Raw genomic sequence first — 25,615 nt, 5'->3', positions numbered from 1 at the left:
ATCATACTTCAATACAGTTGCATTTGTATTTGATAGACAGCAGGTAGAAATAATTTGTATCTGATGTGTGTCAAAGGGGTTGAAAAACTCTATGCTTTTTTTGGTTTTGTTTTTTGTTAATAGGACTAGGATGAGTATCTCAGTGAGATTAAGTCATCAGGGCAAGGGCAAAACTCATTGAAGTCAAGCAATATCTTCCCAATAATTTCAATAACTATGCCAATCCCAGTGAAACAGTTCCTCTCAGGATGGGTGTGAGGAAATATTGATAAGTTGTTGAAGAAACGGTGGTTGAGGGAGGCCTGAGAGAGAAGTACGATGGAGGTAGCTGGGTCAGACATTTCATAGGTGGAAACGGATAGAAGGAGAGCAGCAGTGCTTGAAGGCACATGCTACTATACATACCAGGCAGCATATATTATTTTGAGTGATGTCCAGTGCCTCAGCTAATAGGGTGGATAACAAAGGCAGAAAGTTACAATTTAAAATCAAACTGCTGTGGGTTACATGAAGAAACTAACCTTTACTATGTCACAGTAGCCATAAATGATTTTTCTGTGTCTCAGGACTGGAGTAGTTGCTTTACTACAGGATATGATATCATTACATTGTGAGAAGGGGTTTATAAATGTGTTCTCATTTCAAACAAATAAATAGAGCTCACAGACTTCTCAACAGTTGCTCATTTGAATTTACTGTAAATATGCTAAAAAAAAAATACATGAGACTGAAAATATTTAATGTTTTACAGGTCCCATGAGTAAGTGATATAAGCTGATAATCTGTTGCTGTGAATAATGAACAAAGTAATTCCAGATTTGAAAATGTTTCCTTGAATGCCGGCAGGAACAATCTGTAGCAATCAAGAACAAAAGGATCTATGTGTGTGAATTTGGTTATTAAAACATTAATGACAGTGAAGATGAAAACTGTCACTTACCTTGGTTTGAGGAAATGCTGGTCTGCATGTGTTAGCTGGCAAAATCATCAAAAAACAGAATCTGTTATATTGTAAAATAAGAATCCCTCAAATAATCTTACTATGGAAATGTACCTGAATCTTGTGTATACTTGGAGAGAAGAAATACTTTTCTTTTTATTATGGGCTAAATATTGACTTTATTCATCAGTGCCTTTTAAAAAGTTTTTTTTCAATGAAAAATAGATACTTGTACTATAATAAATTTTTTTAATTTCTGTACTAGTCGGTTTTGAAGTTTCAACTATATTTGTCTTATGTTTAATTGTAAACAAGAGAGAACAGACTTTTGTAAAATTCTTTTAGTTTTTATATGCTAGAACCACATGTATGTGGGCAAAAAATAATGGGTTTTTTTGTGTGACAAAACTATTCAAATTGTTATATGAAAATTTTGTGGAAGATAACTAAATATTAAAAAACCCTCAACCATAACTTGTTACAAAAGCTGCTGAGTATTATTTGCTCAATTAGATACAATATGACTAAAAGACTTTCTTAAATAGAAATTATTTTGACGTAGACCTGAAAACAAATTGAAAATCAAGTTTATTAGAAAGTAATTCTAAGGAAACAAAATTAGATGCTGTTATATTTTATGCTCTCTTAATTTTGAAAAATAAGTTTTACACACACGGAGAAAAAATATAGAAACTAATATCTTAAAATTTTTTCTGACTTAGAAAAAACTGACCAAGAGAATACTGTGGCAGGAGATAAAGATATAAACCAGCCTTCCAGTAACCAAAGTATACAAGCAGAGATACAAGAGCAGTCCATCTGGGGAAATCACACTGATGGTGACCTCATCACAAGTAAGTATTTCCAGAACAAATTGCTGCCTTTTAGGCTTGCTTTCGCAGTGTAATGGGATACTACTTGTTGACTCTGTTAAATGTGTGTAAATGCAATTGGGTTGCAACTGTAATGCACATCTACTGAATTTTTTTTCCAGATTGACTCCTGTCAGCATGCATAAGCAATGAGTACAAAGAAAGGTGTGATTCGGGTGGTGCAGTATGGTACAGACCTCTGTAGCATCTACATTTTAAAGCCTTAATGTTATATTCTTCCCTTATCATTAATAGCATAATTAGCAGGCACATGAGTTGCGGTGTGCAGCTGTGCTAGGTGTCATCACCCTCGATTTCCCAGGCTATATATTTGAGTGGCAGAGTATGATGAAAGCAGTTGTTTCCAGATGCACTGAGTACTGGTCAGGTGTAGGTTTTTTAAGAGTTTTGAATCCTAAAGAAGTTATTTCTTTCAAAACTAGAAGACTGCTGTAAGACAAGATTTTAGACTTATGCTATAGAACTGTGGAGGTTTTTAATTAGTTCTTATAGGTCCACAGTCCTAGTGTATGTTATGAATGCTTTAAAACATGTATGCAATATTATTCCCATTTTCCTGTCTTGAATTGAAGATCATATGCTGTCCAAATGCTCACCCACAATTGCACCCTCCTAAGGCAAAAATATTTCTGTCAACTGCCAGAGCTAAACTGCTTTAAAATTCTGTGAATGCTTGAACGTTAGTTTCTAAAGGGAGGGGCAGCATGAGAAACTGTTCTCTAATTATAGGGTGTATTCAGAAAGCAAATGGACTAAATGCTGAGTGGTGCTCCAGCTCTCTAAGGTCATTGTCTGATCACACACTTCAGTCTGTCTTTACACTGCACACAGACTACACTGTTCACAGGGGGATAAATTCATGTTTCTGAACTTGCTGTTCTCAGAACTGGAATTTTTGCTAGAGTTATCTATTTCTTTTTAGTTTTGTTTTGTTTTTCGGAGGGGGGAAGGAGGGTGTTTTGCTTTCTTGTTTTTTATTCTTATCTATACACTCAGCTTCTCCTGAGCTTTGTGTTAGTATTTGAAGTTCCTTTAAAATCTTAGTTAATCCTTTTTTTTCTAAATAATGAATCCCAATAAATACTTATACCCCTAATGTATTGAATAGTTACATAGATCCTTTACAGGAAACCTACATTTAGCATGTCAGATATTTATCCGACAATTTAAAATTCATTCTCAAATGGCTATAAAGTGGGAGACTTGTCCTGCACAGATTAAGAGTTTACTTAATACCAAAAGATTATTTTTTTAGACTTAACTGTCCCTGGACAAGCGATTGCTTTGCACTTATGTTGAGTATATGGAAAGGTGCGTGTGGCATCATGTGCTTTTGGAATGGCCTCCTCATTCCCTCTTTTTAGAAGCTTCCTTATTCCCAGACTCATGAGAAAGCAGATTTATTTCATAGCAGTTAGCAGCATACCTGAACTATGGAGGAAAGGAACAAGGACTGTAGGGTGGTGCTGTGCTTCCTCTAATCTGTTCACCACAAAGACACAGTACAGTGGCTGCACTGAGGGAATGTGAGGGAATGATATGTTTTTTCAACACACAGTAGAAATGGACGCAGAGTGTGCAAACCCCTGGTAAAGTAACTTGATGATTGTATTTAGTTATATCTCTATGATGGGAGGGTTATTTGCTGTCAAATTAAAAAAAAAGTAACAGGAAAAAGGGCAAAGATAGGATAAAATTCAGAGGTGTAAGGTACTGCTGCAGTGTGCACAACTGTGCTCCTCTTGGAGTCACTGGTAGTTTTACCTTCGACTTTGTGAAAAGCAAGTTTATGTGAAAGCTGTAAGTTTCTAAAACACTTAGTCTTGATAACTGTGTAGTAGAGGCTTTATTATGGTTCATATTTGATTAGATGCTATGATGCAAACCTCTCTTTTCTTCAAATTAATGATTTTTTTAACCTTTAATTTAAAGTCTTCTAGATGGAAGAAACAAAAATGATGAAATTAAAGCAACTTTTTCTTCCTTTTTTTTTTGATAGATGAGTTATTAGTGTGGAAGTTTGTTCTACTTTTAAAAATTGAGGTACAGTGCTTGACTCAATTACAAACACTTCTAGTTTGCAGAAGTTTTACAACTCGATATACCTAGTAATGAAAGTTTGAAAACTAGAACAAGTGGAGCAAGGAGAAGCTTGTTTATGACAAACATTACTCAGGTATTTCACTTTAAGTAAGTATTGAAGCTCAGAATGTTCTTGATTGAACCAGATCTATTACCCCACCGGACTAAATTTCTCAAATTATTGCATATTGAAAGAAGCTTTCTTCAAATAATTTTAGACAGGCTATACTTCAATTTTCTGAAACAGCTGTTCACCACTATCCTAATGATTCGGTTTCTTTTTTTCCCATACAGATTGTTTTCCGCCCCCACAGTTGATGCATACTCCATTTGTCTTAGCATTAGTTTTTACTGTATAAATGTTTCCAGCATTTAATTTCCAAGATTTTCCTTGTTTGCAGCTGTTTTATCCTGCTATTATATGGAATTAGATTAATCAGTCAGTTTTATTGGCACACCAACAACGAAGTCCAGTGTTGGAGCCCCTTCAATGACTTCATTATGTATGATTTGTCATTTGCACTTGTGAACTCAGTTTACCAGGCAACACCAATAAACTAAAATGCTGCCCTGGTTTTCCACAGTGAGATGTTTTACGTTCACTTTGCTCTGCCCTTTCAGTCCATTTTGCAAGGTCCCTTTTTTTAACCTCTACATTTCAGATTTCCTTCAGATTAGCCTTTCCCCCACCTCCTTTGGAGCATCCCTTCTCTCCATGAATAAAAATGTTGATAAGATGCTGGTTAATCTTATGGGAAGCTTCAACCAAGAAATTAATTGTTTTCGAAGAGAGCTTGCGAATCAAGAAGTTACTGTATACTGATATATAAACAAGGAAGAGCTATATAAACAGGAAACAGTTGTATTAACTTTCTGTATTAATTGTTAATGTACTTGCATAACTGTTACTGGAATACTGTGTTAGTTGGAGAAGGGTCAGGGGAGAACCACAAATATCTCAGGAATGACTGGAGTAGTTGAAAACATGCCTTATTGTGGAAAACCTCCTGGAATTCAATCTGTATAGTGTTAAAAAGGAGGCTAAAGAGGGCTTTGCGTAGTCCCTAAGAAGCATACCACAACAAATAAAAATTTGGTAAGACAGTTCTTCAAGTGTAGCACACAAAGGGAGAACTAGATATAATGTCTGGAGGTTCAATTAGACTAGAAATAAGTTGTGTATTTTTTAATAGAGTATTTGAGAACAGGAAGAACTGCCAAATATTTGGTGCGTTTAGGTGTGTTAAATTGGCTTTATTCATCACAAGGTGTCCATTGCTATCCATATCTTTCAATTTTAAAACCTGAGTAAAGGAGAATATTTCCATAATAGTTCCCCCAATTGGGATGAGCTCTATCTTTTTCGGTGCAGATATTTTTCAAGAAAATATTAAGACCTATTCCCTTCCCTTCACAGATACACATATATTTTCTATTTTATTTCAGGTTGTAGAGGTTCTGCTTTTAAAAGAGCTTTCAAATAGCTCCATCTGCTATCTTCTTTTGCAGTGCATTTTAAATATCTGCAAACACCTTCTGCCTGTTTTCATTGTCTGGTCTGGTGGCCTGTAATGCAGTGGTTCTGCTTCTGCTATCACTCACCACTGACAGATGAGGAAGAGCATATGTTAAAACAGCAGCAGGGTAACCTGTGGCTGTAGGAATGAAGCCATAGCAGTTTTTGCTACTCCATAGTACCACAGTGCCTTGCTTTGTTCTCTGGAAGAGGTTGGGGATTTTTTTTCCCTCTTAGAGAAAAAAGGCTATAAAGGTGGATTTCAGAATATTTAGGGAGAATTTTTGCAAAGGGCACTAGGTTATCATCAATTTGTGCTGTTATGCAGGCAAGGGAATGTTTAGGAGGGAAGAAAATGCCAGTCTTGAACACTATTTGCTTGTGAGGGTTTAATCTCCTTTCTAGTACTCAAGTAGAACCTTAGCTAGTGATATTTAAGAAAACAAAAAACATCTACCATAGATTCAAATTTTCATGAATAATTGATTAATAATAATCCAATTCTCAAGATTAAATACCTAAAATATGCCCATGTTTTACAGATAGAAAGGTCATTGCTATCCATCATTTTCTAGCTTCAATTGCCTCTTCTCCATGGAACACCCCTCTCATAAGTGTGATTCTTCAGAGAAAGGGATGCTTCAATCAGCTTTGTGGAGATCAAATAGTTTTACATGTTCTTGTGCCTACTATTTTATTTACTGTATTCTTCTTTATTTTGTTTTGTTTTATTGCATATAAACCTAGATATTTTTCTCTTTTGGTTTTCTATATTTTTATGTTGACATTTTACTTTATTATTTATGTAATTTTAAGGTCTGGAGATTCCCTTCATTTGCCTGAGTGACTTCTGTAGTTTAAATTATGCTGTTTGGGTTTAGGACTTTTTTTTCCAACAAGAAGAAGATAATCTGCTGTTAGAACTGTTCATTTTGTTTGATATTAATCCAAATATTTTTTTTGCTATTTTATAGGGCATGCTCATATTACAATTACTGTGATTTCAGATGATCCTGTTTATTCTGTCTATAAAATAATGCAAAGTGTTAGAGATAACATACATGGTTCTCTTCAAAGCTAGAAATTATGATAAATACAGTCTTCTTGCAGCAAAATAAAGTGTGTGAGTACAGAAACTGTGCAGAATAGATTAATGGGAATTATCCAAAATATATTGCTGAGCCTGAAAGGTGCATTCTTTTAGTTAAAGAAGTGATTCATATACAATGTTCCAAGTATACCTAGGTATAAAAAAGTGTGAACCTATGAATGAACAAAACTTAAGTCAGTTCAATACTTACATGCAGCAAAACAGTATTTGATATTTCAAACCTTCTTTAAAAAAGATAAATCTTTGAGGAATCTGGCTACTTGAAGTAATGGAAGAGTAGAGGTTATCCCTGAAAGCTCCTTCCCCAGAGATATTTTTTTAATCCTCTCCCCAGCAGAGAGCTACCTTGTGTTACTTCTGTTTCTCCCCCCAGCCTGACAAATCTCTTACTACTTCTGTTCCAAAAGTCCTCAGAAAACCTCTTCTCATGCCTATTGAGAGGCCTGGTGAGTTGCACAGCCGTAGCCTTTTCTTTTCGTTTTCACAGAATCACAATATCACAGCATATGCTGAATTGGAAGGGACCAACCCTTAGACCTGCAATGGACCATCCCCAAGAATCACACCATGTGCCTGAGAGCATCATCCAAAGGCTTCCTGAACTCTGTCGGGCTTGGTGCTGTGACCACTTCCCTGAAGAGCCTGTTCCAGTACCCACCCACCCTCTGGTAGAGAGGGATTTTCACAGATAGCTGTACCCTTACAGTTACAGTCTTCAGAGTTTAAGACAGAGTCTTTGGTGTTAGGCTGGAGAAGAGGAGTTTAGGGGTGACCTTATCGCTCTGTACAACCACATGAAAGGAGGTTGTAGCCAGGTGAGGGTTGGTTTCTTCTCCCAGGCACTTAGCAATATGACAACAGGACATAGTCTCAGGCTGTGCCAGGGGAGGTTTAGGTTAGACATTAGCAGGAATTTCTTCAGAGAAAGGGTGATAAGACATTGAAATGGACTGCCCGGGGAGGTGGTGGAGTCACTCTCCTTGGAGGTGTTTAAGGAAAGACTGGGTGTGGCACTTAGTGCTGTGATCTAGTTGACATGGTGGTGTTTGGTCTTGATGATCTCAGAGGTCTTTTCCCATCTAATTGATTCTGTGATTCTGTGGGATTCTGTGTTTACAGAAGTCACCTGTAAAATGAGCCAAGTGTTGCTGAAATTGGTAGTCCCTTACTTACAGAGAGATGCTAAGATGCAGATGTTTTCTGTGTAGCCTCTTCAGCTTTAGCTTGAATGCTCTAAGGCAATGCAGTTAATGATGGACTGAGATAGATGAGGAATTTGTATACTCTGTGGTGACTCCATGTGGAGAAATAAACTTATTGCTATTGTTGGTCCATTTACAGAACAGTAGTAAACTTCAATGAGAACTTTACACTGCTCCAGATGACCAAAAGGTAGACACATGTATTCTGCATATCACTAGTAGCCAGAATTACCTGGAGCCTTTTGTTTTCAGTTTTACCTTACTTGTGACTCTCAAACTGTCATCTGAATTTATGGTCTGAGGCTGGGGAAGTTTGGATGGTGGTAATCATCAGTATAAGATAAAGGTGAAATTCTTTAGTGACATTGAGGTTACTGTGCTTGCTGTGTTGGGGCCTGAAGTAAATTGTATCTTAATTTCAGAATATTTTTCTTTGTTGTATTAGTACTGTCATAAGAATTAATGTGCTCTTATGCCTGGATGGGAAAGAATAGTGTTTCCTGATTAGTTCCACGTATAAGGAGAAAAAGTACAATATGCTCGTAGTAATTCCTTAAAGAGGAAGAGTAATAAAATTCTTGACTGCGTTCTATGTGAAATATAAGATAGAAACCAATGAGTCAGTGTGGTTTTAGGCTCCTATTTTCAGTACAAATGGTATTCAGTTAGCCATATTTAGCAAAGAAAACACAAAATTACAAAGTGTATGAAAGTATCATCGTGCAAGTTGTACTTTTATGAACCTGTCTACCGGCAAAAATGTTGAACTTAAACCATGGCAAAAGTTCTCTTTTTCGCTTTTTAGATTTAATTTTGTATTCACAGTCATGCTTGTGAAAAGCTTGGAGTAAGTTTATGAAGCTGAAAAGTAGTTCTGTGTGCTGTGTGTACATCAAAATAATTAAATGAATTCTTCAAAATTTTAAGAATCAAAATAGTTTTTAATATTTTGATTTTTTAAATTTACTGATAAAAAAGTGAAAGATGAAGAGGGACTCATGGTCACAGCAGAAGCCTTAGCTAAGTAATCATGGTTAAACATTTTTCTTCTTTATATAGCTATGCAGAGGAAAAAAGGTCTGAATACTGTTTACTTCTTCTGCGTTCTGGCAATATCTCTAGTGCAAAAGTACCCACAAGTACCTTTCCCTGAAAGTATTTTTATAAAAGACAAGGAACAACAGGAGCCTCTGACCTATTTGTGTGTTGTTGTGTTGGTGGTTTTCTGTTTTCCCTTAAAATATTCTTCATGATCCAAACCCAGAGGAGCCTTTTGAAAAACATTGAAATGTCAAACAGCTGCGGTCACTCAGGCTATTTCTAATACTGGTTTTGTTAAATCATTTTACTGTTGAGGTAGGCCTCCAGACATATTTAAGAGAATGGTGAATTTTTTACCACCTGAGCCTTAACTATTTTTAAATTAACTCTAGTGCTCTGGCATGTGAGAAACGTATGGAGACTGCTCTTCAACTTTGTCATTATAAACCTCAAACCTGTGCCATTCTAACACAAGAACTTTGAAATTCTGAGTTTATGTCTGGGCTCATGAATTTTAGAGTCTTAAATTTTACTTCTAAACCTCCTTCCCTCAAGTTCTGTGCAGTATCTCAATTATCATGTTTTCACTTTGAACTATAAATATTATGACACTTGTTTAGAGAAAATTTGGCAATGCTAATGTTAATTACAGCAGAATCTCAACTAAGAGACTATTTCCTGTTGCAGAGCTTCCTCAAGCTTTAAGTGAGCTTTATTGATTTGTAGCTCAGACTTTAGGTTGTATAATGTTTGCATAAAATGTTACGAAGTTTGCTTTTGAGACAAGTCAAGTAGAGCAAACAGTTAGGCAAGCCTATAAAAAAAGTGGCCTGTGAGTCAGATTTGACCTTCAGGGCAAGATTTTGTCACTGAGACGCATAAACCTTTTGCCAGTTCCTTGGTTGAACAGGGGCAAGCCTCCCTTAAAGTATGGGTAGCTCTGAAATAGATCTTCAAAAATCAAATCTCTTAGCCCATTAGAAGGCATCTACCTTTCCCATCTCCTTTCTTTATTAGGGCAGGTGCATATTTTAACTGTATTCTCTAAGTTGCAAGATGAAATAAAATTCACGTTTTGACAGAAAAGCAATGAAAGATTGTTATGCTGACCAGAATTGGTCATAACATCAGTGTCAAACCACAATAAATATCTTCTAGGTCTGTACAACTCAGAAATACAGATTGATGAAGAATACTCTTTTTGCTTGAATTTCAAAATGAAGGAAACTAAGTTTTGGTGAGGAGATTTGGGATGAACCTGCCTGGAAAGGTTTATCTGAAGGATCGAACTCAGTTTTTCACAGAGATGACATAGAAAAATATTTGGATGATGAGGTAGGATGCACAGCTAACTTTGGGTAACCACATCTAGTTTTCTTATAGGTGATTTTATCGAATGATACCATCTCATTTAGTATTTCCCAGCTTACTTTGTAACTATGACTTTGTGAAGTTTTTCCCTACCTCAAGAGATATTCTTTTTACTGTGTGATGAGTTTTTAGTGATAATGGTCACTATCATATTTATAATGTAAAATCAGTATTGATAAATATTTTTGTACGGTAATAGATCTTTCAGTGGGACTAAACACTAATCACTATGAAGTAAGTAGCAGTGTGCATTAATGCATCTGAAGTAGTTATAAGGATCTTATACATTTTTCTTAACAGTCTTCATTGTAGCCTTTCTATCTTGGAAACTTGAAACCAGTGTGAGTTTTATATTTGCCACAAATAAGACAGTTTTTAACTTTGGAAAGCTATGGAAAGGAAAAAAACAACTTGCCACATCATTTTAAAGGAGGAATTCTAATAAAAGATATCTTTTTTTTTTATCCCTTTCTTTTCTTGTTCCCTTCCTTTGACTGTTACTTTTTCTACTTCACCATCCACTTGATTTTCTGATTCCTGTCTATAGCAGTGTGTTATGCCTGCGGAATCTTTTCCACACAATTTAATTGATAAACTCAATCTTAATTGTAAGTAAATTACTATTTGGTTTTGACTCTTTGTGTGTTACAGAGCATCTGCTACTCTAACTCTATGAGAAGAGCCTAACAGCAAGACCTCATTTGCTGTGCTGTGCTCCCTTGTTGAAGAGAAAATAACCTGGCAAAAGCTTTTGTTCGTTATCACATCCACACCAGGGACTCTGCTGGGATAGCTGAAATAGGGCAAGAAGTTCAGGTCATTAATATTTTGTTGAATATTTGTGGGACAGGTCCTTATGGAAAAGATTTGTTTGGTAGCACAGGGAAGGTTCCCATAGAATAATACACTTTGCTTTCAAAACTTAGAGATAGAAATACATTTCGCAATGGAATGGCACTTCAAAGTTTTGATTTTAAAAAAATCCTTTAGAATTTGGGGTAACTTTGGAAGAAAGTAAAGGTTATATATAAGTGATATGGTTGAGAGTAGTGGTTACCATGGTGGAGTCAAAGTTGGAAGAGTCCTGAAAGTTTATTCCCATTTTTAATAAATTATTCTGCATCCTCTTCCCCATATTTGTTTTATAAAGTAAAAACAGAAAAGACTGACCCATCCCTATTATAATTCTGGCTCCAAGCCATTTTTCTCTTTTCTGTTTGTATTATTTGCTCTAGTGCCCCCTTTCCCTCTTGTTTATTTGTTTGCTTGAACAGTCCTTTTTTTCTTTTACCCACTTTTTTCTCTATTACAATGACTATTTATAAGCAATGACAGTAAGGTTATGCTTAGAGACCGACTGGAAATATTTTTAAAATGCTTCAGTATAAAAGCCTGTTTCAGCATCTCAGTGTTAACATCAGCATTTAAGCTGTTTTGTAAGTAGCAATGAATCTTCTTATTAGAATAAATATTCTGACTATTGGACAATTAACAGTGAATTAAACATTAGGAAAAAATACTGTGCAATTCAGGCAAAAGAACCTGAGTAAAATTTTACTACACACTATGAAACTCGGTGTCTAATCATGTGATTATGTGAGATTTAAATTTTCATAAAATAAAAAAATTAACCTGGTCCTAGTTTGTAGCTACTAACAAAAGTGGAAGGTTAAAGACTGAAAACTGAGGATGCCAATAAAAAGGATGTATTAAAAAATAAAATATTGATGATTTTTGAGTATTTTGGCTTCTCAGTACTGCACTGTATAGAAACAGGAAATTTTGGCTAAATTATCATAATGCTAATTCAATATAAGGGGGTAGGGAAACACTCCCACTGTGAGGTGTTAGTTATATCAGCCTAAGAAAATGTTATGGCACAATAAAATGTAGCCAGTTATGCTGAAGGAACATTAAAGAAAAGGGTGCTGGAATTAACTCCAAGGGCAGCAATGCAAATAAAATGGAAGATGTGACTCTTCAGCAGTGGACAAGGTAATATTGAAAACGGTGGGGTTCTATCCTTGTAGCAGTCACTTGAGTGTTTCCTAAGCTTTTTTGTTTGGTGCTGAGAAATGCACAAAGTGAGGCTGAGATGTTTCCCAAGCAGAGAACAGTTGCACAGCACAGAGGGATGGAGGCAGCAGTTTCGCTCACCCATCACCAGCCTGGTCAAGCAGCTGCTGTTGCTGATGATGCCATGAATGCTTTTGTGGGGCTGAAGGCTTGTGTAAGCAGCAAAGGAAGGTTGTTTGCATTTGATGTAGTTGCTGTCTTCGCTATGAGGTTGCTGCTGTATTTTGGATCTTTTTGGGTAAGAGAAGCTTGCCGACTCAGCTGTGACTTTTTAAAGCTGTAGAATTGCAAAAGGACAAAAGAAAAGTATCTAAATTCTAACGCTTTCACTTAAAATGCTGTTTCTTTTCTGTGAAATCCTTCAGCTTATTGCAAAACCTTGTAACAAAATGTTTTAAAATGTATAAATGGACATTTTTCAGTATTGTGAATAATACTGACACAGCACAGATTTCATCACTGTATCTGCACTCCATTAAAAGTAAATTGTGATTAATGTGCAAAAAGATTTTCTTTTTTCTGTGAATAAAGGGAAGTATGTCTTCTAAATAAGACAAAACAAAAGATTTTCATTAAAAAAAAGATCCTTGTTGAATCCAGAATTCCAAGCATGGGCTTTATTCAAATTTAAATACCACTTAGAGGTATTTTTTAAAAAGTGTTAATTAAATAAACTTCAGTGGGTCAAATTACATAGTTTTGTAAGTTGAAAGAAATATTTTTAATAGAGACTGGAAATTATTTCAAATGTAGTGCTGAATGCTTTGAAACATATTGAAGTAAAAATAGCTCCCACCTGAATGTTAGAGATAAAAACTAGTATTTTACTAAAAACCAGTATTCAGTCACTTCTGCAGTTATAAGGACTTGGAGATGCTACTGGCCTCTACTATGTTAATATCATTTAGACACAACAATTTCATAGAGAATTGTATCTTCATGAACAGAGTGAAGAATCAGAATTCTTCACTCAGCTGTGGAATGAAAGAAAAATGTTTTACAGGTGATTTCATTCCATTAAGACAATTTATCTGTTACTTCAGCTAATCTGATGCTTTCTTCTTTGCATTAATGCATTTGTTTCTCTGAATTTTTGTGCTTGTAGCTGTTGGTCACTGATGTGACACTATTTCTCTAGCAGGACAGATTTGTAACTGTGTGGCTCAGATATCAGAGCTTTCTTGTGAATTGTTTGAGCTTCTGCTTTTCTTCCTTTCAGGAAACCAAGTGCATCATTACTACAGGAAGTTTGGTCTTTCCCAGGCACTGTCAGCAGTCTGATTTCTCTACTGCTTGAAGGGATATGCCTGTGAGCAGCAGGGAAAAGCTCATTTAGCTTTTTTTTTTTCTTACTATATTGAATTCATGTAGTGGAGGTTATGTATGAAAACACAGTATGAGTGGGTTTTTCCAGCTGAGTCAGAAAGAGGTCTTCCTAGATCATTTTGGTATATTACAGTAAATTAGCAGTGAAGTAAAAAACATATGCCTTTATGCGAAATATTGATGACAGTGATTGCATGCTAAGTGCATTCAGTTTGGAATTTAGCACACAAATATCTTTGTTGAAAAGTGTTTATATTCTGATATATTCCATTGCCTTTCCCTTTAGCATACGAAACTACCATTCTTCAGTAAAACAAAGTTAAACTGCCTGTGGAGTGGGGAAGGGAAAAGGCAATTAGCTGTGATACAGAAATGCAGGCTTTAGTCCTTGGTTGCTTGCGGTTTTGAATCTAGGGAAGAAAAAAGAGAATTTAGGTTTTTCAAGGACTCTAGTGTTTTCTCAAGAATCTTGTTTGTACAGCTTGCAAAAAACCATTTTGATCAAGGGAAGCCAGTTGATATAATCTTTTTAGATTTCAGTACAGCTTTCAATACTGTCTCTCACAGTATCCTTCTGGACAAACACATCATGTGGTGGGTAAGCAATTGGCTCACAGGTCGAGCACAGAGGGTAATAGTGAATGGGGTAACATCAGACTGGCGACCTGTCACTAGTGGGGTTCCTCAGGGCTCCATCTTGGGCCCTGTGCTCTTCAACATCTTCATAAATGACTTGGACACAGGACTGGAAGGGATCCTAAGCAAGTTTGCAGATGCCACAAAACTGGGAGGAGCTGTTGACTCCCTCAAAGGCAGGGAGGCCCTGCAGAGATACCTTAACAAATCTGAGGACTGGGCAATCACCAACCGTGTGAAGTTCAACAAGTTCATCCCAGATTCTGCACCTGGGATGGGGGTTTGCACAGACTGGAGAATGAGATGCTGGAAAGCAGTGCCACAGAAAGGGCCCTGGGGCTCCTGGTCAATGGCAAGTTGAATATGAGTCAGCCCTGGCAGTCAGGAGGGCCAACCATGTCCTGGGGGGCATCAGACAAAGCATCACCAGCAGGTCGAGGGAGGTGATTGTCCTGCTCTGCTCTGCACTGGTGCAGCCTCACCTTGAACATTGTGTGCAGTTTTGGGCACCACAACATAAAAAATATATTAAGCTCTTATAGATTGTCCAAAGGAGGGCAATGAAGATGGTGAAAGGCCTTGAGGGGAAGCTATATAAGGAGCAACTGAGGTCATTTGGTCTATTCAACCTGGAGGAGACCGAGGGGAGACTCATTGCAGTCTACAACTTCCTCATGAGGGGAAGAGGAGGGGCAGACACTGATCTCTTCTTTGGCGTGACCAATGACAGGACCTGAGGCAGTCGCCTGAAATTGTGTCAAGGAAGATTTAGGTTAGATATTAGAAGGAGGTTCTTCACCCAGAGGGTATTTGGGTGCTGGAACAGACTCCCCAGGGAAGTGGTCACAGCACCAAGCCTGACAGAGTTCAAGAAGCATTTGAACAACACTTTCAGGTACATGGTGTGACTGTTGGGGATGGTCCTGTGCAGGGCCAGGAGTTGGACTCAATGATCCTTGTGGATCCCTTCCAACTCAGCATATTCTGTGATTCTGTGATTTTGGATTAGATTGTGCCATATCACTTCAAGGCACACCAAAACAGTTAGTTCAAAACAGGAAAAAGAGCTCTCATTTCTAGGTCATCGTGATGCCAAGCTGTTGAGTTAGTAGCATAGACCACCCCAAGAGACAGCTTTGGTGACAATAGCTCTGCCTCGACTTTCTGTGTGTGACTCAAAATCTGGGGTTCCTGGAGTTCTTTGGGATGGGGAATCCCCACTCATCCTGCCCGTGGTCATAGGAGCCATAGGACCCCCAGAGGAGGGTCCTGTGCCCATCTGCTAGACCTGCTTGCCATGAGGGAATTCCTGTAGCTGAAGGACATCCATATCAGAGACTAACCCTTCTCAATGTGTTTAATGTGATCTCTGCAGATACATGCTGCTTCTATTTCTCCTCACACTTTGCTTTTTCAGGATCAGGAAATGGATGGACACTTGCTGCTCTCTTTACTATGTTTCCACATCTTTTTTCTCCTACTGACAATCACTCTATAAACTATGCAGTCGGTAGTAATGAAAAGTCAGGTCATGAAGAGTTATTGGTGTGGACCTCAAGTCCTCACCCTACTTTCTAACACAGAATTTTCATTTTCCATTATGCTGCTATTGCTGAATGTGACTGATTTTTAGCCTGGGCTCCAGGAGCCTTTCTGACCTCAAGCAGAAGGGGAGCTATTGCTTCAGCACTAGATCACGGTATAAGTATGACGTGTTTATCTTTGTTTTATTTCACTGCTTATCAACTAATGATTTATCATTTAATTCTTTTCTTACTTATAAAATTTGTAGCAAATACTTCAGATCTAGTGGGATTTTACTTGTGATTTTTTTGTTTCTTCTTCCATACTCTTTTGTACCCTCATAGACTGAAGTGACTCAGCTCACTATGTGTTTTTTCCCTTTGTCTCCTTCCCCTCCAGTGCTGTCTTTTTCTGGGAGGTTGCTATCTGCTCTTTTTTCTTTTGATGTTTTTGCCATACTATTTTTTTAATAATTTAAAATCCTGAGTTTTAGACTGTTCCTCATAGTTGCTGTCCATTTGCTTCTCCTGTTCCATTTTCCTTGCCGCTGTACTTGCTTGCTTGCTTTCTTTCTTTGGTTTTCTGGAACTTGCTATCAGCTGATACAAACTTAGCATCAGCTATAGATTGCAAGAAAGAATATCAGAGAGAAAATAAGTGCAGCAATGGAATCAGAAACTCAGTTATCAATGTATCTGTTTTGTTTCTTGTTTTGTACTAATGTTCTATGTTTTCCTGCTACCTTTTTATATTCTCTCTTTGTTGCTGTTATGTCTTTATTTCTATTTTTGATTTCTGCATCTAGTCAGTATTGTTAATAGTAATATTGGGTATTACTTACAGTTAAAGAGATTACAAAAGAGAGTGCACTGAGAGCAGGTGGTCACACTTCAAATGGAACAGTTTTTGGGATCTTCTGAAATTCTATTACTTACATGAGCTGAGGACTAGAAATCAAGGGAGCAGTGAACATTAAGGGAATTGCTCATTCCAAGCATTTGCCTTCATGTTCTTTTTAAAACCACAGCCAGTTTATATGCATTTTTGTATGAGTTTGGCTGAGCATTGTAATCTTGACATCTGAAAACTCAGTATATATGGTCAGTGGAAAATAAACCTGACCTCTGTATATTTTTTCACTCAGAGGCAAATGATGAATAGGCTAGCCTTGAGAAGCTGTTTGCCTCACCATCCCACATTCTTTCCTGTAGTGAAACAGTGTCTAGTTTGTCAGTGGTTGCTGGGGTTTTGAGGAAGGGAGCAGGAGATGCTGTAGGCAAAAGGACCTGTTTGTGTACTTGCTCAAGTTATGGCTGTTAATGACATTGAGGTTATCTCTCCTGTCTGGTATATCCTGCTGTGCTGCTTATGAGGCAATACCCAGCAAGTGATATCCTGTTGTTTGTAGCTTCTCTTTGATGTTTATTATTTGATTTGGGAACAAGTAGTATGATGGCGAGGGGCATCAAAACTGTTTCAAATATTTGACTTAATGTCTTAAATTCCGTGGGATACCAGTGTGTCTTTATACAGTGATATAGCTACATGTTGTAGTAGGTACTAATTGCATAACTACTGTAATGTCATGCCAACAGCTTGGATTACCTTTTTTTTGTGTGTGTGTCTAGTGGTTAATTAACCTTCCTTTTAAAATTAGAGCTCCAGAAGCAAAGCTTTCTGTTCCTCAATCAGATGGGATTGTATTGGGTTTGCACCCCTTATATCCCATATCGTTTCAGGGACTGTCTTCACATTTATGAAATTACTGATTATTTGTGTTGGAGAAATAGATCAATTTCATCACTTTAAGAATTAACAAAAAGCTAATTCTCCAATTCTTAATTAATTGATTATTTTGTTCTCAGATCCAGTTTCTACAAGCCACTGTGCATTATAAAGCAAGATTTAACAACAAACAAAAACCCTCTCAATTAGATTAAGGTTCCTCTTAATAAATTCCTTATGTAGAAAATATGTAACAAAATAACTAAGCATTTCACCTTTAATTAAAAAAATTTAAATCAGTCAAAAACCCAACAAAACCCCACAAACAACAAACTAGCTGCAGTAGTAATGAATATACTAAACACCATAAACATGCCCTAGGAGTGTTGGAATGGTGACCATGAGTAAACCTGTGATTCCACATCTGTGAAACTTTTACCACTGCCATATATAGTTGTAATGCTATGAAATGTAAGAACAAATACAGTGCAATTCTTTTCCAGTCCTAGCAGAATGTATGAGAAGAAAAATGGATAGATAAATGCTGCAAGTGGAAAGCTTGCAGTAAAATTTCCCACTTCTGAACACAGCTTTATAGAGAAATTTATTCCCCAAGTTTGTGGGTGTTTGTTACCTATAATGCCCTGGTTTGTGTTTGGTTCTTGTATTTTATTGTGGTGAGTTCCTGCTGTTTGTTCTCAAGAAGCGACAAACTCTATGCTACAGTAAGAACTATATTCTGCTTTATGTAGGTGTAGCTTCACAATCATTGCATTATGTGAATTATCTTTATTTCTAATTATATTATGATTTACCAAGGATTTCCAGATCATCTGCAAAGTTTATCATAGATGCCAGTATTTGCAGTGTCAGAAAAAACATTGTTGATAACAGCAAGATATGTGTATGATAAAGAAGGAGAATTTACTGACAATCTAATGGTAATTAGAAGCCAAAGGATATTTCGATTCTGAGATAACTGTTACAAGATAGGTAACTAAAAATGTTAGGGATTTACTCAGTTTAACAAAGATTAAAAATTTGCCGTTGCTATCGTTAAAGAAAATCAGCAGGCATTTATTCATTTTGCAAAATCACATCAGGAAAGAGGATTTGTAAATAGAGAAATTCACTCCATATTTTCAGTGGGAATATCTATCAGTTTTGTAAACGTCTGGCTACCAGCCCTTTTCATGCTTCCCTGTGGTAACTGGATCTTTCTGGGTATGTCAAAGACATCTTTATATAATTCCTGCAACCCTTCAAACAGTGTGTAAGGTCCTGCAGTGCTTCCAAAGGAAGGCTTTGGTGTCTTTACAGACATTTAAGAGTACTTTTGGCCCCTTCTTGTGCACTTGTGTTGCCTTCTAAACCCATGAACATGCATGCACACGTGTTTGCCATTCTTGTCCACCCTTCACCAACTGGGAGCTAATGGGATAAAATGTCTTTTCCCTTTGTCCTCTGTCAGCCTCATTGCTGTTATACCAGGTGTTCCCTGGATGAGTTCTCAGACATACTTTAACAAAGTGTTCTCAGTGTGGGTCCTGTAAAACTCATACCAGCAATTTTACTACAGTATTTTCATTACAAAGGACATCTTGTTTCATAATAATATGTTGTATTCATTTTGAAGATGTCCTCACATCTTACAAGAAGCAATTCTAAAAAGGTGGCTGATGCTGTTAGTTGGTACTTTGTTTTCCTTGTAAAGTCAGCATGGTATAAAAAATTCAGTGTAAAAAAATGATTTTAAAAGATAGATTGTGCCTTGATGGTACCTTGTTATTTAGTTAATGTATGCCTTCTGTGATATGGTAGCTGCAGTATATGCTATTTATGTCCCAGAAAATATTCAAAAATAATTGCTGACAAAAGCTACTTCACAGGTTGACTCAGAGGTACATCTTGTAATCTGAATGTTAATATTCTGGATAGCTAGGCAGAGAAAACTATTGATGTGGTTTGAAGATTGTGTAGAGACTAGTCAGAATTTTAGTTAGAGAAGTGGGGATGGAGAGGGATTGAGATACTTGAGTTCTCCCAGCTTCACTGAAATTTTATGTCTATTGAGTGTATAATTCATACAAAATGTAAAATTTTTTACAGGTAAGATTTTTTGCTAGTCAGTTGGAAATGTTGACTTTTATATCTCAAGAATTTATGTCTTTTCCAGAAGCAATTTAGAATCACCTTAATTTTACTCTAGAATCCGGGCAGCCCCTGGTTTTACTGTGCAGTTCTTGACTATCTGTCATCTGCTTTATTTTTTGCCTTAAGCTTAGGTTGGTGTTACAAAGAAGCACTGATAAAAAACAGAGGTCTGAATCTCACGTCCATTACATATGGTCTATTCCCGTGTGATCCATGCAAAGGGAGTAGGAGCAGCTACCACTGAGATCAAACAGTTTTTCCAGCTCAAATTATCATGTAGGTCTTGGCTTTAAGTTTTAATGGACTCAATCAGGACCTCTGTATTTCCAAAAAGGAGATCATCCTTTTAATTGGTGTTGCAGCTGTTTTGGGAGCAGAGAACTGCTGAGAATATTGTCAAGTGAAATGGTATGTTGTATTTTTTCAGTAATACAATTTTTAAACCCAGGAGTTGAACATTTTATTCCTCCCTCAGTCACCTGCAAAAATATTGATTCTGTACAGGCCTTTGTTATCATAAACTATTCTGCCATAGACAAAGGTAAACAGCATTCTTACCTCTCTGGATGTGTAGTCAGATAACCCAGGCTGTAAACTGGAAAGTATTTTTCCTATCAGGCTCATTGGCCGGCCTAGCAAACTCCACCGGTATCTGTATCAGCTGCCTTGGAATTGTTTTTGATGTGATTAGGCTACTAGTTAGCTGTCTCAATTCTTTTCTCCCTCCTGATGTTTTCTTTTGATTCACTTTGACTCAGAGGAGTCTGCATTCAATGTATGTTTGTTTTTGTGTTTTGTCTAAAATCCTTAATGATAGCTTAGACTGTCCTCTTTTGGTTGAGAGTTTCCCTCTGTAGACATAATTTTTCTGTTAAATAGGTGCATCAGGATTTTTATCTTAGATGGTACTTTGCAAGGTATGGTCAGGGTGCATGTATATGTGCATATTCATTTAAAGTGTGCTAAGGGTTTTACAGTCTGAAAGAGAATGTGCATAGTTACAAAACCATCAAAACCATAATACATGTTTACTACTTAAATTCATCAAATAGTAACCTTACGATTAAATTGTTATGTAAAGTTAGTTAAATAACAGCAGAAGTTATTGTATTAAGGCCCACTTTGCAAGGAAACCAATGACAAGAAAACCATGAAACACACTAATAGATTATATGCCATAGCAATATATTGCCTTTTTATTACTTTTCCACAGGCAGCAGATTCCTGTACAGTTATTATTACCTACATTATCTGCTAGTTTTCTATCAAAAAAGATTCAGTCTATTGAATCATTAATCTAATATTTATCATTCTTATTGAAAATCCACTAGTGTTAGCACTGTATAAAATATTGACTCAAACCACGACAACTGGTTTTGCTAAAGATTAAAAACATATTAACCTGAAAAGCACAGTATTTCCTAAGACATTTTAAAACTACTCATTGTGGATATTTGAAATGGCAATTTTTCTGTGTTGTCTGAGGAATGATTTTTTCTTAAATCTTTAGCATACAGTAAGTGACCAGTCCCATCCTGATTTGAAGATGCTGAGTGTTCATCCAACACATATTTGAAATTTTGATGTGTATTGCATTAGTTACTGAATATCAAGAATAAAATTTTTGCTCATACATAGAGTGTAAAATGGGATCTTTTGTAGCAGCACACGGTCTGTTTAGAATGATATAACAGGTGCTGAATGTTCAGATATCAAACAAAATGCCATCTTTCTGTAGAAAAGAGGTGTCAAAAAGTTTCTTTGTACCTTTAACGCATGTGATTATGTAGTACAAAATGCAGAGTTTGTAAAATTTCTTGAATATACAGGCAAAAAATGAATAATTCAAAACAACTCATAAGTTCTACATTCTATTGTATCTTTTATAACGCAGGCAGAAGATAGCATTGTGTTCCCAGTAGAGCTGAATTTGCACAAGTTACACCTCGGAAAATGCCAGATGGTCTATGGTCTACTTTTGAGAGCTGTCACATATGTAAAGATTTGAAAAAAGAAAGACAGCTGAATGAGAGCAGTGGATCATTAAAGAGAGAGTGAGAGTCCCTGGGTATCACTGTGTTTTAAGAAGCATTGTGTCGTTCCTCATATTACACCTTTTTTTTTTTAAGATATACACAACCTTTAAAAAATAAGGTAAAAATATTTCTGTTTTAAACTGAGGTGGTTGTGGTTTAATCTCAGAACTGTCAATTGCTTTTGTTCTTTATGCTAGAATGCGGTCATATGGTTCCTAATTGGTTTCAAGTGTGTTTTAACCATAATATTCAAGTCTCCCTAGTGCAAAATTATCAATAAAGTTAAAATAAATTTAAATTGAGATAACTAATCCATTTGGGGTTTTATTCCATTTTGATTTGACCTGCATATAACATTTGAATAGTGTAAAGCCAGTCAGCTAAAAAGTTGTATGTTAATGCTAGAAGACTCGAGTACTTTGGGAACAGGATAAGTTAATAAAAAATTAAAATTAAAAAAACATAGAAAACTCCAAACCCTTAGTAAAAATAATAATAAAATCAAAACCATAACTGTTTAGATTTTTCAGGACTTTTCATTCACTCACAGTTTGACAGAAACACACCTAATTTTGCAGCTTGAATTTTGGATAATTTGTCAAGTTATTGTATCGTAGCAAAGACCCAAAAGTACACAAACAATTGTAAGCTACTGCCACCAATTTAGCTGGCTTGGAAAAGGTCATAACTGTCAGTTTTAGAAACTGGCATCAGACACAGAGAATTTTTAGAATAGTTCTTTAGAATAGTTTAGAATAGCTTTTGTTTATTGAGGAAGGTTAACCCCTCCCCAGTAATTCTACTTTATTGATGCAATTGCACCACTTCACACTTAGAGATCATAGGCAGTGCAGACTGAGGAAACATCATTACATGGACCATGAAAAACACTGTTCCTTAATTATGCAATTAAATTTAAGTGGGATAATGAAAATAAACTTCTGGGGTGCTATGGACATAAACATTGAATTTTGATTTCTAATGTTGACAGATATTTTTGACTGTGGTTAGGTCTTCATTGCCTATTTTTAAAATGGAAGGAATGACTTGATTTTTAACAAAATTAATTTTGCACATACATGGAAAGGGAATCTACAAAAATCTGTGTTTTTAATGATATTTATTCAGATAGGGAAAAACTCCCTAAAAATTTGTTTTGGGACCTTTATATAAGTCTGGAGAAGTTAACCAAATATATACAAATTGAATTTCAAAGTGAAGAAAGTGCCTTGCTTATGCTTCTGTTTGTAGGTTTTGCAAACACTAATGCAAAATTGAAGAAGCATTAGTGTCAGAAGAAGCTTTGAAGAAGCATTTTCAGCATTGTCAATAAAAAAGTCTTTGGGCAATAATTAATTGTTCAGGTATCAGATAGCGTTGTGCTCCTACTCTGTTGGCTTGGAGGTTTGTGAGCAGTTACTGCTGGTAAAGGAAGTGAACAATCTTTGATCTTTGTCTTCCCTGTAAAATCTTTGAGGAGGCTACAACCTAAATGTTTCCCCCAGCCCTCTCTTTATTTCCAGCAACAGAAAATTATCATTTTGGTAAAGTAGGTTCAAGCATGGTTACTTTGACCTGGATTGATGTGGGCAGTCAAGTTGATTTGCTGAAAATCTTAGTGGCGATGAGCGAAAAAATCGAATAGCAAGAAAAAAAATGAACCATTTCATATTTAAACTATTTGCCTGTGACTAGGTGTAAAGTTTAAGATTTATATGAAGTTTAGTCTGAAAAAGTTTATGATAGTTGAAGGAAGCAATCTGAGAATGGTGTCAGTGTCCTGAATAAAAGGGAAACATTGAGGATTTGTTAGGCAAATTTAGAACTGAGAGTCTTTTTAGAGACCATGTTGGTCTGTATGACCCAGTCATATTTGTCTGAAAATTTGGTAACTTGTACCTGAAGTGATCAATGGAGATGTTTCTTTTTAGAGAAAGCTAATTATAATTATCTATATGTGTTGTTACCCTGTACACAGCGAGTGTAATATGTATATGAACGTGTACTGTGAAATCATCTGAAAATGCATGTGAACCATCTGAAAAGAGAATGAACTGCAGCACTGTTTTTCTTTACCCTCGACACTAATTTCTTTTCAGTTGAGTCTCTAGTAGAATCTGGACTTTCTCCTTGACATAAAATTTATAAATTGTTGGAGATTGGACTGTCCAAAAACTTATGTCCAAGCATGATACAGTGGTGTTTTGATTAGGAGAGATGATTGAGCTTATGTTTTTTGATTGTGAAATCTTGTTGTGATACTATGTGTATAGTTTAATTAGTTTTCCAACAAAGTCTGCTTTTTTTTTCTATATGAGTTGTTAAATTGAAACCACTTTTGTATTACAAAGCTTTACATTAAAAAAAAAATCCTACATCTTTTCTTTAGTTACAGACTTTAGATACATAGGCAGTCTCTTTTCTATGTTATTATAATTGTGCTTCTGTATGATACAGTAGCTCAACACAGAATGATCAAGTTTCATGCTTACTCATTAAAATGAGTTTATAGTGTGTACTGTCAGAGTCTTAACTAGGTCACTGCAGATTCTTGCCTTGACAGGTTCTGTATTTTTTTATCTTTGACCATTTCAGTGTGTTGCCATTAAATTCCCAACCGACCCATTACAGCTATTTCTAAAATTGTGATTCTGAGTTGAGTAATATGGAGGGGGGAACTCTGGCTTGCCACAACTGCTTAAATGCATGTGCCTTCTGGTTGCCTCCTCCACAAAACCAGATTTTGTTTGGTTTTGTACTTCCCAGCAATCCATGATCTTTAGGAAGTAAGCTCAAAATGTTGTTAGTTACCTGGATACTCCTATTCTTCTTTAATATACTGGTCTGTGGTGGCTGTGTATCGGGGGACCCCTACTGTGTCACTAAGGTTATTTTCTGAAGACTTGCAGGTTGGCCAACCTGCAACTGAAATTCTGTTCTGCGGTCTGTATGTTCACTCCAATACCTTTTTCTCTTATTTGATTGCATTTCCCCTATTATTCACTTGGCTCCCTTAGTACAAGTTTATCTCAGTTTTGCTACTTTGTTTGCCATGCTTGACTTTTTCTTCAAATTGCTTGTCTTATGCTCTCCGTGTAATTCACAGTCTTGCAAACCTTTCCTTGCAGTGCTGAATGGGGAATCTAGGCCTCATGCGTACATGATGTGCTTTTTGAATACCTAATAATTATTTTTAATTTAGAGATATTTTTTGCTCTGTTGTTTTGCTTTCTTGTCAGTCTAATATTAGATCAATAAGAGCAATGACAGTTCCATTCCTGGTCTAGCCTAAAGTGTTTAGTTATCAATTTACAATTTAAATTAACCCTTTCTTTCTTTCCTTTTAAGCGCAACCTCAGCGTTTGCCTCAGCCGAATACTTCAGCACTGGAAAGGGGTGAGGAAGAAAGTGGCAAAATCCAAAATGGCCACGCGGGTCTGGGTAATGGAAGTGGACTTCACAACGGGGTCAAGCACATACCTGCAGACAGCAGAACACTTTCAGCTCCCGTTTCAGAAAAAATGCACAGAAAAATTCAGTCCACCTTGTCTGTCAACAGCAACAGCAGCCAAAAGAGTAAAATAAGCTCTGTGTTTTCTCAAAAGCCAGGTACTTCACCAGAAGGTAAGCTGATATTCTTAATTTAAAAACCCCAAACTGAATAAAGACCAACCAAGCACCATTCTCACCAAAAATTACACAATTAACAGAAAATAATTGAAGAGTGTGAACTCATGCTCTAGAAGCAAATAGAAGCCATTATGATAAAAGATGATTCTTTCCCAGAGGAAAATATTAAGTATTTGAAGGAAAGGAAAGCAATTGGAGAGTTCTCGCTTTCAAACATTTGATCAATATAGTCTGATAATGCGTAAGTCTCTGTAGTTAGTATCCTGAACTGACAGAAACTCCTGTCAACGTTGTCACATATGCACCAGAAAAAACCATTAAAGTACTACTAGTTTAAAGCATAGTAAGTATT

The 25,615-nt window shown here is 36.3% G+C and overlaps 1 protein-coding gene across 5 annotated transcripts in view; it reads left to right on the top strand.

Moving 5' to 3' along the window:
* MDFIC (MyoD family inhibitor domain containing) overlaps positions 1–25,615 on the top strand; it is a 53,268-nt gene that overhangs the window by 12,040 nt on the left and 15,613 nt on the right. For all 5 annotated transcript variants that reach the window (XR_004357126.1, XM_032688160.1, XM_032688161.1 and 2 more), the window contains exons 3-4: positions 1,663–1,794; positions 24,982–25,257. Coding sequence is in view for 4 of the 5 variants with exons in the window: in XM_032688160.1 (XP_032544051.1) it covers positions 1,663–1,794; positions 24,982–25,257 (408 nt within the window). In the remaining variant the exon portion in view is untranslated. The remainder of the gene's footprint in view (positions 1–1,662; positions 1,795–24,981; positions 25,258–25,615) is intronic.

The sequence above is a fragment of the Chiroxiphia lanceolata genome, chromosome 5 (genome assembly GCF_009829145.1).
Source record: "Chiroxiphia lanceolata isolate bChiLan1 chromosome 5, bChiLan1.pri, whole genome shotgun sequence".
Classification (NCBI taxonomy): Eukaryota; Metazoa; Chordata; class Aves; order Passeriformes; family Pipridae; genus Chiroxiphia; species Chiroxiphia lanceolata.
The sequence above is the reverse complement of the archived record's forward strand: the minus strand, read 5'-3'. Positions and strand labels throughout refer to the sequence as shown.